Source organism: Chiloscyllium plagiosum, chromosome 4 (assembly GCF_004010195.1).
Source record: "Chiloscyllium plagiosum isolate BGI_BamShark_2017 chromosome 4, ASM401019v2, whole genome shotgun sequence".
In the NCBI taxonomy this organism is placed as follows: domain Eukaryota; kingdom Metazoa; phylum Chordata; class Chondrichthyes; order Orectolobiformes; family Hemiscylliidae; genus Chiloscyllium; species Chiloscyllium plagiosum.
This window is the reverse complement of record NC_057713.1, coordinates 29,178,288-29,194,599: the sequence shown is the minus strand read 5'-3', so window position 1 is coordinate 29,194,599 and position 16,312 is coordinate 29,178,288. Positions and strand designations below refer to the sequence as shown.

Here is a 16,312-nt window from a genome sequence, read left to right as displayed (position 1 = left end):
TGCCTTTATTATCACTGAGTGCATGGTCCCTTTAAGGGCTCCTGGTTGTGCTGTGTACTGACTGAGTGTGACAGGAGGAGGGTACAATTGGAGAAATGTTGGGGAGGTGGAGGGGGGAGGGAGGTTGGTGTGAGGGGAAAAATATACTCGTCAGTGAACCTGACGTCACATGAGAATTAATACAGGCTAAATTTGCAGGGGAGGACTGCACTCATGACACGGCGTGGTCAGCCGATGCAAACGGTTGCTATCCTGAGTTTGTGAATCTGCAGGCGTTTGCACTTTCCAGGGTTCAATGAATTTGCAACCGATGTACAGGAATGAAGCGGCTGCTGCTTTGGATTCTAGTGGCAGGCACAACACTCCAGGTGAATGGATGTCTCTCCTGTATTTGTTACTGCCCCACCTTTCACTTTGTGAGTAAATGATCAGTGGGAAAGCCGAGGTAGTGTCAGCCCGGGGATTGTATTTGAAAGGGGCAAGAGGGGGCAGATGGAAGGGAGGATAGAGTCCGGGACAGAGGGTGGGGGTTATAAAATAAAAGTGATATGATGATTATTACGAATGAGAGTAAGGGGACTGTTTTCTAGGGAGACAACAGGGAATTTGGAGCTAAAGAGTGAGAAAAATCAGGATTTCTTTTAAACAGTAAGTAGGAGAGGAATTTGTTTCACTTAGAAAATCTGATTCAAGTATATAGATATTTTACAAGAATGTTATTACATGTCGCTGAAGTAAGTGTGACTTGAACCCAAGATTCCTGGCTCAGAGACAGGGATGCTACCACCGTACCACCAAGAACCCTCAGGTTTAAGTGCACGGTTGGGGACTGTAGCTGTCTGGAGAGAGGCGCTAATCCCACCAAACACGTGGCGAAATTGTTGTGGGAAAAGAAATGCTTCAATCAGGAATATTCGTGAATGACAATTAGATTTCCTCACTTTGTTTTCAGATGCAATCATTGAAGAGTGTTTGAATTCCTTGTCAATTTGGACGCAGTGGGAAGGAGGGGTGGGTGGGAAGGAGGGAGGGAATGGCAGAACAAGTGTCTTGGAAACATCCTGTAAAGATTTCAGGGAGCGAGTCGTGGCAGTCACAGCTGTATACCAACTGACTCGCTAAAGCTTGAAGCGGCGTTCCCAGTGTTTGAGTGGGAATGATTTAATACCTCAATCGCCCTGCTTCATTCGAGACTTAAAACTCTGGAAGATTCCAAAGCAGGAAACGACAGTCAGTACAGGGAAACTCCCATGGAGAATACGTGATCTGTACTGTACATGCTGAGCAGATGAATTTAATCTCGATAGCGTGGGGCCTGAACATTTTAAAGGGACATTGTCTTTGAGAGAGATACAAAAAAGGATATATAGGAAAAAAAATCAGGCTGGGGGAAACCAGGTCTCGTGTCTTTTTCCTGTCATTGATGTTGCTTGGAGCTGCTGGCGCTTTATCTACTGAATAGCGCTAAATGGGACCTTGTTAGCTTCAGGAACACTCCCCGAAACAAAGATGTTTTGCAAAATGATGCTGGGTGCTAAAAACACTTTTCCATAAACACTGTAGCTCTTTAGCGGAGTCTTGCAGAGTTTACTTCAGCTCACTGTGGTGCTGCTACTGGCAACAGTGCAATAAGTGAAATAAAATAAGAAATAAGCTGGTTTTTTTGGAGGAGAGGGAGTCAGAGACTGGACTGTGCAAAATAATGGCTTTCTTGAGTCCCACTTGAGCCAACTTTGATCAAACACATCATAAATATGGAGTCCATAAAAGTATGTCCGAACAGTAATGACAAGCTGCAATATAACCTCCTATACGACCATGAACACCATGAATCTATCTAATAAGTACCTAGCCCTATGTAAGGGGTAAATTTCATGGGCTTCTATGATCCATTCAATAGGGAAGAAGCCAGTCATTCCCAATTGACAGGACCATCCTGCTAGATGCCAAATCCAGAATTCAGAACATGAGCTCTTATTTTCTCTTGCAAGGGCTCTTTTTAGAAGTGTTAAAACCGTTCATCTTTTGACGCAACTTTCTGTGAATAGTACATGGCAAATGTATCTTATGTGAATGAATTTTGTTTTCCTGGGCTAATGGTTTATTCAGTGGAAATTCAAAACCAAAAGATTAAGTTTGAGGAAACACTTAGTTTTGCTGCTAACTGCTGGCTATGTGAGCTCACATTCCTGTCAGAGAAACTAAAATGGCCATGACCAATTATGAGGATTATGATTTTCAAAGCATGATTTAAAAAAATCTGTGCATATAAGCAAGGTGTTTATATTATCCAGGATGTAATAAGAGCTGCTTCTTAAAATACTTCTGTGTTAACAGAAGACCAGACAACAATTGCATTTATGTAGCACCTTTAATGTTGCAAAACATCCAAAAATGGATCACCAATTTTATCAAATGTGATGTTGCCCCACATTGGAGGTATTCTACATGATAGTTCTGAGAAGGAGGCTAGCAATATGGGTGTGGAGAGAATAAATAGCTATCTGTCAGATCACATCAAGTACTTTAATTTGTTTTTGCATCCCAGCACCAAAATATTTTTGTCTGCTATTTTTATGCTAACATTTATTAAGGCTGGATTTTTAAAGATCCCTGCCAATGAATCAGCTCTTCTTATTTACATGGCTAAATCCAGCTCCTTCCTTCCAGTGGCAGGGTCAGAAACCCACAAAAAGAAACTGGAGTATCTCAGGCTAAAACAATAAAAACATGAAGAGTTGACTCATGAATCTCTGTCTGCCAGAGCAAAAACTTCATGTACATCCCCGTAAGAGTAGTTCAGTGCAGTCATTATAAATGAGTTAACAACTTGATTGAAGTAGCCCACAAAGGAATTGACATGAATCCATTTACCAGTGCACTACCAGATGGAAAGTTCCTGAGTTAGTACAAAAACATACTGGAACATTGTGCCTTTTATGTAGCAGGTCAGCTAGTGGAGTTTCACGGGATTCTTTAATAGAAACAAAACTTGAAAGCTAGCTAAAGAATGAGCTAGATAGGGCAGCATAATGAAAGGGATAGTTTGTAAGATCTTAAAGTTGAGAAAGATTTTCAAAAAGTGAAAAATAAACTTCACTGGAAATGTTTCACTGCATTAGAAGAAATAACTGCTGCAGTACAAACCCACAAACTGCATCCAGTTTGATGTCTAAGTTTATAATGTGAACCATTTGTATAATTGATTCTATCCAAATCCTACCATTGCTTTTACACTAATTTGTAAGAATTCTAAGGAAAATTAAGGACAATTTCAACATAGATCTTCAACATGAATTGATGACACTTTGGCTCAAAGTTGATCTTAAGCCAGTTACGTATGAGTTTTTTTTATTCACTCTTGGGATGTGGGCATCACTGACTGAGCCAGCATTTATTGCCCATCCTTAGCTGCTCCTTGAACCACAACATTCATGTGCTGTGGGTAGACTGACAATACCACTAGGGAGGAAATTCCAGGATTTTGACCTCGCAATATTGGAGGAATGCTGATCTATTTCTCAGTCAGAATACAGTTACAAATAGCATTGAATTTAGAGAAAAAAAGGAAAGCATAACTCTGGACACCTTTAAATTTCTATAAGATGATAGCATCTGATTTAGAATTGAGAAATGTTGTTTCTTGTCAAACTAATAGCACAGTTAAATTAGTTAATTCTGATGCAATAAAATGTTGTCAGTTGTTTAGTTGGGTGATTTATGTGGTGGGGCTACAGAAATCAAAATCATGTCAGTAAAGATTTTGAGTCTAAAGGCCTCAGTTATCTTGAGCAGTAATTAACAACAACCTATATTGTATCAGTTAAGATTAGAGTGGTGCTGGAAAAGCACAGCAGCTCAGGCAGCATCCAAGGAGCAGGAAAATCGATGTTTTGGGCAAAAGCCCTTCATCAGGAATGAGGCTGGAAGCCTCGGGGAGTGGAGAGATAAATGGGACGGGTGGGCTGGGGAGAAGGTAGCTGAGAGTGCAATAGGTGGATGGAGGTGGGGGTGAAGGTGCTGGGTCAGAGAGGAGAGTGGAGCGGATGGTGGGAAGGAAGATTGACAGGTGGGACTAATCTTGACTCTAATCTCCAGTATCTGCAGTACCCACTGTCACCTATATTGTATTAGTGCAGCATTGTTTATTTCAACATTCTGAACTAGAATAAAGTCTAGAATTGTACACACTGCAATATTTATTCTGCTTGTATTTACAGAAAGGAACTTCTACAAAACCCTTTCATTTACGTTATAAGACATACCATATTATGAAATAGCACAACTCCTGTGGTACACACTGTTCCCTCTCTCTTCAACTGTTCCATTGTGAATATTATTTTTATTCTTCCTTCGGATGCAGGTGTCGCCCGTAAGGCCAGAGTTTGTTGCCAGTTCTAAATATCCTTTGAAGGTGGTGGTGAGCTGCCTTCTTGAAATGCTGCAGTGTGTCAGATCTAGGTACACCCACAATATTTCAGGATTTTGATCCAGCAACAACGAAGGAGTAGTGATATAGTTCCAAGTTACAATAGGGTGTGCGTTGCAGGGGACTTGCAGCTAATGTTGTTCCCATGCTGCTGTTGCCATTGTCTTTTTAGATGGTGGAAGCTGCAGATTTGGAAGGTGCGACAAAAGAACACTAGTGCGTTGCTGCAGTGGACCTTGTACTTAGAGCAAACTGCTGCCTTGTGCATCAATGGTGGATAGAGTGAATGTTGAAGTTGGTGGATTGTCGCTGATCGAGCAGGCTACATTGTCCCAGATGATATTGTTGGACGTGTAGTCGTCCAGGCAAGTGGAGAGTATTGCACCACACTCCTGATTTGTTCATATGAGGCAGAGATAAGCTATTCCAAGAACACAGCAAATATATAGTGGTGGCAAGAAGCAGATAGATGAAGACTGACGGCTGTTGTGACACAGTAGTGGTGTCCCTATCTTGGAGCCAGGAGACCCAGGTTATAATCCCACCTGCTCTAAAGATATGTAATAACATTTCTTCTTCAAGGAAAGCATCTATAAATGAATATAGAGATCAGAGTGGTGTAACTGTATGAGATTGCATAAAACATACTCACTGAACGTAAAGTCACTGCTGGTTGACTGAGATCGGCTGGTGGAATTGCTGAGATTAAAACCATGCTCATTCATTAGTGACAACTTATTGAAATGGTTTTAAAGATGAAAACCAAAATTGGAAGCATTTGATTATCCTTTAATTTCTATTTTTTCCTGCTCATCTCCTGAAGACAGGGTTGATGGTTGGTCTTAACACTGACAATAACACTTCTGAAACATACTGGAATAGCCATGGTTAAATCAAGAGCAAAAACTGCCATTTCATCATTGAGCCCACCCCACCCAGAGTTCATATTTAACTACTATGTACATTGCATCCATGACAGCTATTGTAATTCCCCCTATTTTAGGGAATATTAATCTCCATCCTCAATACCTCCTGGCATTGTGAGTCCTCTGGTAACCTGGGTAGTGACTGTCAGTAGCCTTTTCTTCTGGAAAAGGAAGAATTGAGCATTTCAGATGTACCTGACTTTGCCTTCCCTAGAATTTACAGAGGGTAGTGTCAACACATAAGTTGAAACATGATCAGAAGTGGAAATGATTATTTACCCTTGATTTCTCTTCTGGGCAAATTTGGCAGCTTTTATGGCAGAGACTTAGAGATTAATTTATTTTTAATAAGGAAAGAGAATAAATTAAAGGCAAATAAGTGAAGTTGAAGCAGTTTGTAATTTGATACCCCTTTGGAATTCTACCTTGGTTACTTGTGTCCTGTAATATATATAGTTTCCTCTGTTTAAGAGTGATTACAGTCTGACTCTAGTACACTTCTGTAAAACTCCTTCATTTATATTATAATATATACTATATTGTGCACAACTTCCTGTGGAATAGACTGCTTCTTCTCTCTTCAAAACTCCAAACATGGTGTTTTTGATACATTGTCGTCAACATTACTATCATCTTACTCTACACAAGTACATACTGGCCATGATCTGACAGGATGATGCAACAGGCTGAGGACCTGAAATACCTATTTTCATTTATTCATTCATAGGATGTGGGCATCGCTGGTTGCCCATCCCCAGTTACCTTTGAAAAGATGGTGCTGTGCAGCCTTCTTGCACCACTGCAGTTTATTTGCTCTAGGTAGACCTATAATGCCATTGCGATATACTTCCAGGATTTTGATCTAGTGACACTCGAGAAACGGCAAGAGATTTCCAAGTCAGGATGGTGAGTGGCTTGGAGGGAAGCCTGCAGGTGACAGTGTTCCCTGTATCTACTGCCCTTGTCTGTCTAGATGATACTGGTCATTCGGGTTTGGAAGGTGCTGTCTAATGGGCCTTTATGAATTTTGTAGTCATCCTGTAGATGAAGGGTAGTCTCCTGTTCAGCTGCTGTTTAGGCCTTTCTTCCAAAGTTGTGTTGTATTCTGTGCAGTGAGTAGTGAAGCAACAACTCTCAGCACTCGTCTTGAAGAAAGCTGCTCACAAAAGTCTCACAATCTTGGTGGTTTGGGCCTCCCATTTCACATTGGCAAATTGGTACCTAATCAGAAGGTACTTCTGATGTACAGCAACAGTTGCTTCAACAAACTTTGCAATCAGCCAATCACATTAAATTATTCTCACAGACAGCACACCAGGAAGTCAAAATTACTTTATCCTTGACTTATAATTCAAATTTTCATGAAGCAAAATAAATGATTATGAATGTACTGATATTGTAGCTTCTAAAACAAAACAAACTTTATTGTCATTTTAAAAATATGTGTTTTTTTAAAATCATACTGAATAAACTTACCATTCCTCAAATATAAAGAACATTTCAGGGCTAGTTTAGTTTATTAAGTTAACAAATTGCTAAAAAGCTTGCTCAATGTCATTCAACAAGGTGTACATTTTTGGAAGATTTTTACAGTGAAATTAAAAAATAAAAGTGAACATGGCTGGTGACTCAGAAATTTCCCATTCGTCGGAAGCCTGTAGGGAGCGCATCCTGTGGGGAAGTGCAGAATCACTGACAGCGATTCCTGGATAACCAGATTGTTCTGGGCATGTGCAGGCTCCTGAAGCTTATTTCAGTTTCAGTGGAGTATTGATAGTAACACTGGCAATGTTACCATCTGTAACAATGCAAAATCCAGGAAAGATATTTGCATCCTCTCCTCACTGACAATGAAAGACAACCTACCATTGTCCATTTTATTATAAAGCTTAATCTTGAAAACCTCCATCAGGCCACCTAATCTTCTTCACTGATCTAGTAAAAATGAACTAATTCTCCATCTTTCTTTATGACTGTAACCCATATGTTTAGTGAATCCATCTTGCAGTTTTTATTAAAGTTTTGATATCATTTCAAAAATGGAATGCTAAAATATTCCAGTTGTAGCCTAAGATCTTTTACAATTCCAAATTTTGTCCTTAAGTTTTATTCAAAACCTCCAGAAAGAAAACTAAGGTTTCTATTTGTTCTTGCTTTGTCTACACACTCTTCCTCTCTAACTAATCTGTTGCCTGAGCACATAAACATTCTTATAACAACTTTATTTGCAACCCTCCTCTGGTGGCTCATGTGGCTAGCACTATTGTCTCACAGCACCAGGAACCCAGGTTCAATACTAGCCTCAGGCAATTATATGTGTGGTATTGGCATGGGTTTGCACTGGCTTCCTCTCCCTGATGTGCAGATTAGATGGATTGGCCATGGCTAAATTGCCTGTCATGTCTGAGGGTATGCAGGCTAGGTGGATTGAATCATGGGGGAATGTAGGGTTGGGTCAGCGTGGACTTAAAGGGCTGAATTGCCTGCTTCCACACTATTGGGGTTATATGTTCTTGTCCTACCAGTTGTCACAATATTTCAAAAGAAATACCTAGGGTAGAAGATAGTGGTGTTACTTTATTCTAACCAACTCCCTGTGCAAATATGTGAGGGTGGTGCATAACTTGATTTAAACCAGCTCATTTTGTTTTCTTTTGTGTTTTATGTGTACTGATAGCACTGTACATTCTGTCTTTCTCATTCCAGCATAAGCACTTTTGATCTCATCCCCAATTAGAATCTTACAGAGTGGGTTATATCGCAATAATCTGTGTTTCGGGAGATGGGAAACTGCATTGTAAATGATAAATGGCTGCACTAAAACCCATGAGAAGTGACCCTTTGCTAAGATTAGTGAGTTTTACCAGAGGTCACTAAGAAGATAAAGTGCTTCAGGCTTCAGTGACCAAATCAGAGCCTATGAAAAGTGGACCAGGCTAAAATCTGATCTAGGTATCAACATTGTACTGATGGAATGTCAGTGGAATGCAGTTCGTGAACATGAGGTAATACATTCAGACTAATTTTAAAGGAAGGAGAGAGACAAAGAAAAGATAGAGACAAGCAGAGAGAGAGGAAGGTAGACATCCCTATGGATTGGCAGTCACAAGTGAACTAAAGAAAATCAATATTTTGCTACACTGGAATGCAAAAGGAGAGAACTTGCGAGCACTATTTGCATGAAGATTGAAGTAAAATTAGAAAATTTTAAATGAACGCAGTTGGTTTATTGAGATCAGAAATCACTGTTGTTTTATTTTCTTAACTGTGAGCCTTCATTAAAGCAGGAGTCCATTTTATGGGAGAGGGAAAACATTGTACTGGGAGCCTCACAGAGAAGAGTCATTAATCATTGGCAACATGCCAGCTTTGCACATTAATTCAGCTTGTTTTTATTTTGCAATCACAATATTTTTACAGGAGCTGCATCCTGCAAATGGTAGAGATATGACTAAAGAACATGAGCATTGCTAATGGATGAGCAGAACCTTGTTCCCTTAGGGTCTCCTGTTGGGACACAGGAGAATTGACCTTAAGGTGCATTCCTGCTTTCCTAAAAATGATCATATTACATAATTTGCAATATTAGACATCCAAAAAACTGTTAGCATGCTAAAAAAAACAGTCTGTTTTCCATCTTAAAGAGTGGAATCATTGGGACAATGTTACATCACATCATTCATTTGATAACACCAGCACTACACAGTATTAGGAAAAATGACAGTTACATCCATTTTTCAAAAATATTTTTCAGGGGATATATTGGCTGGATCAGCATTTGTTCTTTATCCTTAAGTGCCTTTTAGGTGTTGGTGCTGAGCTGCCTTATTGAGTTAGAAAAGTGGTGTATGTATATCCATATTAAAAGTAAATTTCAGGATTTTGACCCAGCAACACTGAAGGAATAATAGTATGGCTCCACTTGAGAATGGTGTGTGACTTGAAGAGGAACTTGTGGGTTGTGGTGATACTCCCATGAATTTTCTGCCCTTGCTTCTCTGGTGCATGAGTTTGCAGGTTTGGAAGGTGCTGGTGAAGGAGCCTTGGTGAGTTAATGCAGTGCAGATTGTAGAGTCTACACACTTAATGTTAATGGTTGGGGGATGCTTAAGATAATGGGTGTGGTGCTGATCAAACAGGCTGCTTTGATCATAATGAATGCTTGCTTAGAAAAATGTATTGAATAAGGGAATTCCCTTCAATCGATAGTATAATTCCAGCGTTCCAGATATTTGGTTTAGTTACAGTAATCAAGTGGGTCCCAATGATAAACTGTACCACTTACATTGCATTTTGACACCCAAATAGAGAATTGTCTTTGGAAAACAGATGCTGGAGCTTGTGCCAGGAGCAGCAAGGATCAGAAGTGTCACCGTTTGAAACAGACACAAAGGCAGGAGGTTAATTTTGCTGTTTGAATTAAGAGGAATGTAATTGCCCTGTTGGATATTCTCACTTTATTTGAATACTGTACCAAAACATTTCAACCAGATACCATTGGTCAGACCATGATACTGAAGATGCTGTGCATTCTGTGAGGCATTAGTCTTTTAATGATGCACTGAACGGGTGCTCATGCTTATTGCTGCATGCATTCTTAGTGTGGAGCCTTGGGTTTCATATACAAAGTATTAATTAATGTTTCATCCAATTAGAGTAATGGACAAGGGCTATTAATCCTCCCTACCATGTGCATTTGTGGCTCATATCATAAATTTCAGTAAAGGCAGAACACATTGATTTTCATTAACAACAAAAACAGAAATTGCTGGAGAAGCTCAGCAGGTCTGGCAGCATCTGGGGGGAGAAATCAGAGTTAGTGTTTCAGGTCCAATTATCATTCCTCAGAACTGATGGTAGCTAGGAAAAGCTTGTTTTTTTTTCATGCAGAAGACTGGGTGGGGAAAGAGGGTAAAGAGTAAGATGGATAGGTGGGGATAGAGCCCAAAAAGAGGTAAGAATAATTGGACAGATAAAGGAGAGGATAACTGGGACAATGAATGTCTGTAATGGGAACTATTAGTGGCTAAGACTGGGTTGTGTGTGATTGCAGACCATGTGATAACAAGACCTGATGTGTGAGGGCTTGGTGTGAGTACTGATTTTCAATATTGGCCCTGTTATTCGTGTGAGTTTATAAAATTGATCCTTGTATCTCATGTTGATGATACCAACAAACATAATATTCTAACTTAGCATTTATCCATCAAATAGGTAACATAACAATTTCAGACCAGGGAAAATAATGATTAAGAATAAAGAAAGTAATTTCAACTCAGCTTTTAGGAAATAAAACAATCTGAGATCCAGAATATGAGTTAATTGAGACATGACATAGTAAGGGTAGAATGTTTGGACGGCACAGGTAACTTTGGGCCTAGGATTTGCGAAAGTCTCCACCACTGGAGATTGTCTTCACATCATGCCTTCACATCACCCATTCAGTGCATCATTAAAAGACTAATGCCTCACAGAATGCACAGCATCTTCCATACAAATGTATGGAATTTAATTGCTATGATAAGTCAACAGTTACGATAACATTAATGTGTCGCTGTGAGGATGGTCAAAAGTATGACTTCGGTACTTTTGCACCTTCAATTCCTATTTTCCCAGGAATTGTCTGGGGTTTGAGGGCTTAACTACAAGGGCTGCATACATGTAGTAGGTTTTGCTTTAACTCATATAATCAAACTGAAGGAAAGTGCTTTAAGGAAGGCAGAATACAATTTTTTTAAAGCATCTTAACACATTATTGAAAGATCTCAAGGTGCAGGTGCCTCAGACCCCACAGCTTCTTTTCACGGTTAGAGGTGTGGCAATATTGTTGTCTTGTTGCTCCTTTGGTGCTGGATCTTTCCCGGCATGTTTCTGGCCTGTACCAGATCCATAACATTCAAAAAGAAATGTGTAGGGTGTTTTTTTTTTTCAAATCTCTTATGTAATGCAGGTGCATTGGCTAGATCAGGAAGTATTGCTTAAATCTAATTGTCCTTGGGAAGGTGATAGTGAGCTGTCTTCTCAAAGTGTTGCAGGTCTTTGGGTATAAGAACATCCAGAGTGCTGTTAGGAAAGGAGTTTCAGGATTTTGAATGAACAAAAATAAGGAACAGTGATTATAGCCCCAAGTTACTGAAGGAAAAGTAGTATGATTCCAGTTAAGGATAGAATGTGGCTTGGAGGTGAAATTGCAGGTGATGATGCTCCCACTTGTCTGCTGCTCTTGTCTTTCTAGGTGTTAGAGAGCATACATTATTGGAAGATGCTGGCAAAGAGACCTTAGTAAATTTTGCAGTACATTTTGTGTGTGTGTAATTCATACTGCTGCCACTGTGCATCAATAGTGGAGGGAATGGATCTTGAGGGTGATGGATGGACTGCCAATTTAACAGGTTGCTTTGCTTTGAATGGTTTTGAACTGAGACCATAAGACCATAACACATGGGAGCAGAAATTAGGCCTTTCAACCCATCAAGTCTGTTATGCCATTCAACCATGGCTGATAAGTTTCTCAACCCCATTCTCCCTCTTCCTCCCCATAACCCCTCATCTCCTTGATACTCAAAAACCTATTGATCGCTGTCATAAATATACTCAATGACCTGGCCTCTACATCCTTCTGTGGCAATGAATTCCATAGATTCACCACTGTCTGGCTAAGAAGTTTCTCCTTATCTCCGTCGTAAAAGGTCTTCCTTCTACCCTAAGGCTATGCCCTTGGGTCCTAGTCTCTCCTACCAATGGAAACATCTTTCCATCATTTACTGTATCCAGACCATTCAGTATTCTGTAAGTTTCAATTAGATCCTCCCTCATCCTTCTAAACTCCATTGAGGATAAACCCAGAGTCCTTAAATGTTTTTTTGATTAGATTAGATTCCCTACAGTGTGGGAACAGGCCCTTTGGCTCAACCAGTCCACACCGGCCCTCCGAAGAGTATCCCACCCAGACCCATTTCCCTCTGACTACTGCACCTAACACTATGTGTTTAGATCAGAGTGGTGCTGGAAAAGCACAGCAGGTCAGGCAGCATCTGAGGTGCAGGAAAATCTATGTTTCGGGCAAAAGCCCTTCATCAGCTCTTCACCTAACACTAGGAGAAATTTAGCATGGCCAATTCACCTAACCTGCACATCTTTGGACTGTGGGAGGAAACCGGAGCACCCGGAGAAAACCCACGCAGACACAGGGAGAATGTGCAAACTCCACACAGACAGTTGCTCAAGGCTGGAACCAAACCCGGGTCCCTGGCGCTATGAGGCAGCAGTGCTAACCACTGAGCCACTGTGCCGCCCCGCATGTGTTAAGCTTTTCTGAACTTCTAGAGTTTTGTTAGAGGAGCCCTCATGCAGGAAGTGGAGTCTATTCAATCACAATCCTGACTCATGCCTTGTTGATGGTGGCTGGACTTTGGGGAGTCAGTTCGTTGGTCACCAGAGAAATCCCAACCTCTGACCTGCATTTGTAACTAAAGTACTTATATTGCTGCTTCCACTCCTCTTCCTGGTCAATGGTAACATTTCAGCAGCACTGATTTCAAGTTCCAAAAGTCATTGTTGTGCATGGACCTCTGCACAAAAGGAAAGCAAATTGGTGGGAATGTTGGTGTGAACTGAGTGTCAGGGAGAGATGTTAAACCATGAACATATGAACCAGGAGCAAAGGTAGGCCATTCAACACCTCTAACATATTTTGCCATGCAGGAGGACCTTGGCTGCTATATTTGCCTTCTAGATTCGATGTTTCCATTCACCCCCAATGACTTTGATTCCTTTGCCTAACAAGCATCTATTCACCACTGTCTTAAAAGTGTTCAATGACCCTGCTTCAAACCCCTTCAGAGACAGATTTTTCAAGTTGCACAACTCTCAGAGAGAAATATTCTTCTTGTCTGTCTGAGAAGAAAGCGCTAACTTTAAAACAGTGTCCCCTAGTTCTGGACTCACCCACAAGAGGAAATAATCTCTCCATGTCTCCTTGTCAAGACCGTCTTATGCGCTTCAATCAAATTATCCATTACTTTTCTAAACTCCAGTGAAAACAAGCTCAGCCTTTCCAATTTTTCTACATAAGACAATCCACTTGTTTCATGATCAACTTAGTGAATCTTCTCTGAATTGCCTCCAACGCAGTCACATCCTTTAATAAGAAGACCTAAACTGCATGCAGTATTTGAGATATGATTTCATCAAAGTTCTGTACAACCGAAGCATAATCTTCTTATTTTTCTGTTCAACACCCCTCATAATAGATAATTACATTTAGATTGTCACTTGTCGGGGAGTCATTATCTGGCAATTATGTGGAGTAAATGCTTCTTGCCACTTATCAGCCCAAAGCTGAATGCTACTCAAATCATACAGCTGCTTATAGGCAATAACAATAAATTACACTTGTTGCCAAATTAAAATAAAATGTAAAATTTGTATGTAAATAATTCCCCAGAATGCAATACAATTAAAGCAACATTAACAATACCTGACATCTAACATGCTGTTTTGAATTCTGTTTATCCATTCATGGGATGTGAGCTGCACTGGCTGAGTAGTATTTGTTACCCATCCCTCACTGTCCGTGAGATGGTGATGAGGAACTGTTTTCTTGAACCATTGCAGCCCATTTGGGGAAGCGATGTCCAGCAGTTTGGTACAACTAAGTAGCTTGCTAGGTCAGAGAGCAGTTAAGAGTCAACCGCATTGCCAAGGCTCTGGAGTTACATGTAAGCCAGACTAATAAAGGACAGCAGATTTCCTTCCATACAGAATATTTTGTTTTCAATTTGAATAAACACACACATGACCAAAATTGGCATAGTAATTTACACATTTATAAAGAACCTTAACACAATTATGTGTTCAAATAAAGTATCATCATTTGATAAGAAATAGGGAAAAGACCAGAATTTGATGTTTCTCCTTCCTACATACTTTTAGCTAAACCTATATGGGTTCTTTTTCTTTCTCTCTTGGCATCTCCTTCTATTTCCAATTGTCTGACTCTGGTTTCTCAACATCTCTGACTGTGTCAACCCTGAACTTTGATTTTGACTACCAGCCCCCTTAATGTTTAGGACAATGTCAATGATTAATTAACTTTAATCAAAAATTCTGACTTTGCTCTACCAGGGAATTCCATGATCTGAGCAATTTAAGTTTACTTTGTGATTATTCTAACTTTCACTTTGGACTGTCGGAGATATTCAGAATGTAGGACGTTCCTCATACTCTCCATTTGTCAAATTTCAGTCAAATCATCTACATGCTATGTACGGAGTCTCTCTCCGATATGTGAATACTCCAACTGTTTACAAAACCTCCAAATCGTGTACTTCTCCTTATCACCTCAGTGGTTTTTCACCATAATATACTGAGCATCACTGAATTCTCTAAGATTCACACTAAATGTACCAAGATTCATCTTCACTTTGTTTTGCATTTTTCTTACTTTTGACATCAGGCTTAAGCAAAGTAAATCTTGTTCCAGGATCACAAATTGTTAAAGTGAGCAACCTGTTGGAGACTGTGGGGTCATTCTGTAAGAGAACAGGAAATTATCCAGTCTGTGTCAAAGAGAAAGGTGGAAATTACTGCCTAACTTGTCACTAAGTTGATAATCTCTGCAAAGCTCTCTCCACAATCTGCACACTTCACTCTGAAGTATCATTCAAGGCTGGTATTATAGTAATATCATAATTTGACTGTCACTCAGAAATATTTTAAACTCATTTGACATAAACTGTGGACTGCTATCTGACACCAACACTTCAGACAACTTATAAGTTGCAAACAAACTGCTCAAAACCATAATAATTTTGGCACCTAAAGTATTGGGAATAAACTCAATGCTTATCCACTTCCTCTCATTATTGACCAAATCAGAATACTCTTTCCCCTCTACTTCAAAGAAATGAACATGTATTTGTTCCCATGGTTTTCTTGCATTTGAAAGAAACTTTAATTGGATCATTTTTCATTGAGGGACATATTTCACAATGTTTCATCAACTCTTCTAACCCCTATCTATCATTGGGTACCAAAATTATTTTCTTGCTGGTGCTTTCACATACACTATGCTGCAGAGTTCTGTTGAATTTTCTCTAACAATCTCTAAACTATGGTGAATAATGACTCTGAAGCCACATAGGAAACTACCTCAATCTGCACTCAGTTCATTTCTAAGTGTGAAATACTCCTACAATTTCTCATCATTACACTTTATGACATAATTGAACTCTTCGCTGAGCACCATGTCTTTGTGAGTCTCTTCATTAAGTTATCTGGCAGACCATGGCATATCAATTGTATTTATAAAATAATTTACATATAAATCATGGCAAGAAATGAGCATTTTTATGTGAAATCCCAAAGTATACCACCATTTGCACAATCTGTTGGCTTATGATATTTAATGTTATTCTGATAGGATATCAAAATCAACACTCACTTCTGAAAATATTCTATCACTAGGATTCTTCTCTTTCAACCAAGTAAGGGCCTGTCGGTCAAAGTGAATTTCCTTTTGTACAAGCATTTGTGGAACTTATCAACATGATACTCAAACACTAAATTAATGAGTAATTTTGTTCTGGCTTTGTAAAAGTACTTGAAGCACACACTAACGGCTTCTCGACGTCAGCTTCCTTGATGTGAGACAATACCACCGCTAACCTCAGTGTGAGGCACTGTACAGTTGTTCCTTCAGATCACTGTGATTAAAACAGCATAACCATCAGAATTTTCTTCACTTCTTTAAGTGCCTGACACTTCACAGATCACTAACTATCTATTCCATCTTTGAGCAGTTGATAATTTGGAGTGAATTTGTCAGCTAAGTCAGGGATAAGCTTCAAATAGTATACAACTATCCCTTTGAATAATCTTAGACTCTCTTTGTTCTTTTGTCTCTTTGTTTTAAAATTCACTAAACTTTCTCTTGTATTATGTGGAGTCTCTTCCC

General features: G+C 39.6%; 1 protein-coding gene across 2 annotated transcripts in view; it reads left to right on the top strand.

Moving 5' to 3' along the window:
• Positions 1-201: 201 nt before the first annotated feature.
• The window catches only part of ccn4b (cellular communication network factor 4b), a 65,339-nt gene continuing 49,228 nt past the window's right edge, over positions 202-16,312 (top strand). Inside the window, exon 1 of one of the 2 annotated variants that reach the window (XM_043687881.1) lies at positions 202-368. In XM_043687881.1, the coding sequence (XP_043543816.1) occupies positions 321-368 (48 nt within the window). In that variant the 5' untranslated portion in view covers positions 202-320. Of the gene's footprint in view, positions 417-16,312 lie in introns of both variants that reach the window. The other variant, XM_043687880.1, reaches the window with a different exon arrangement.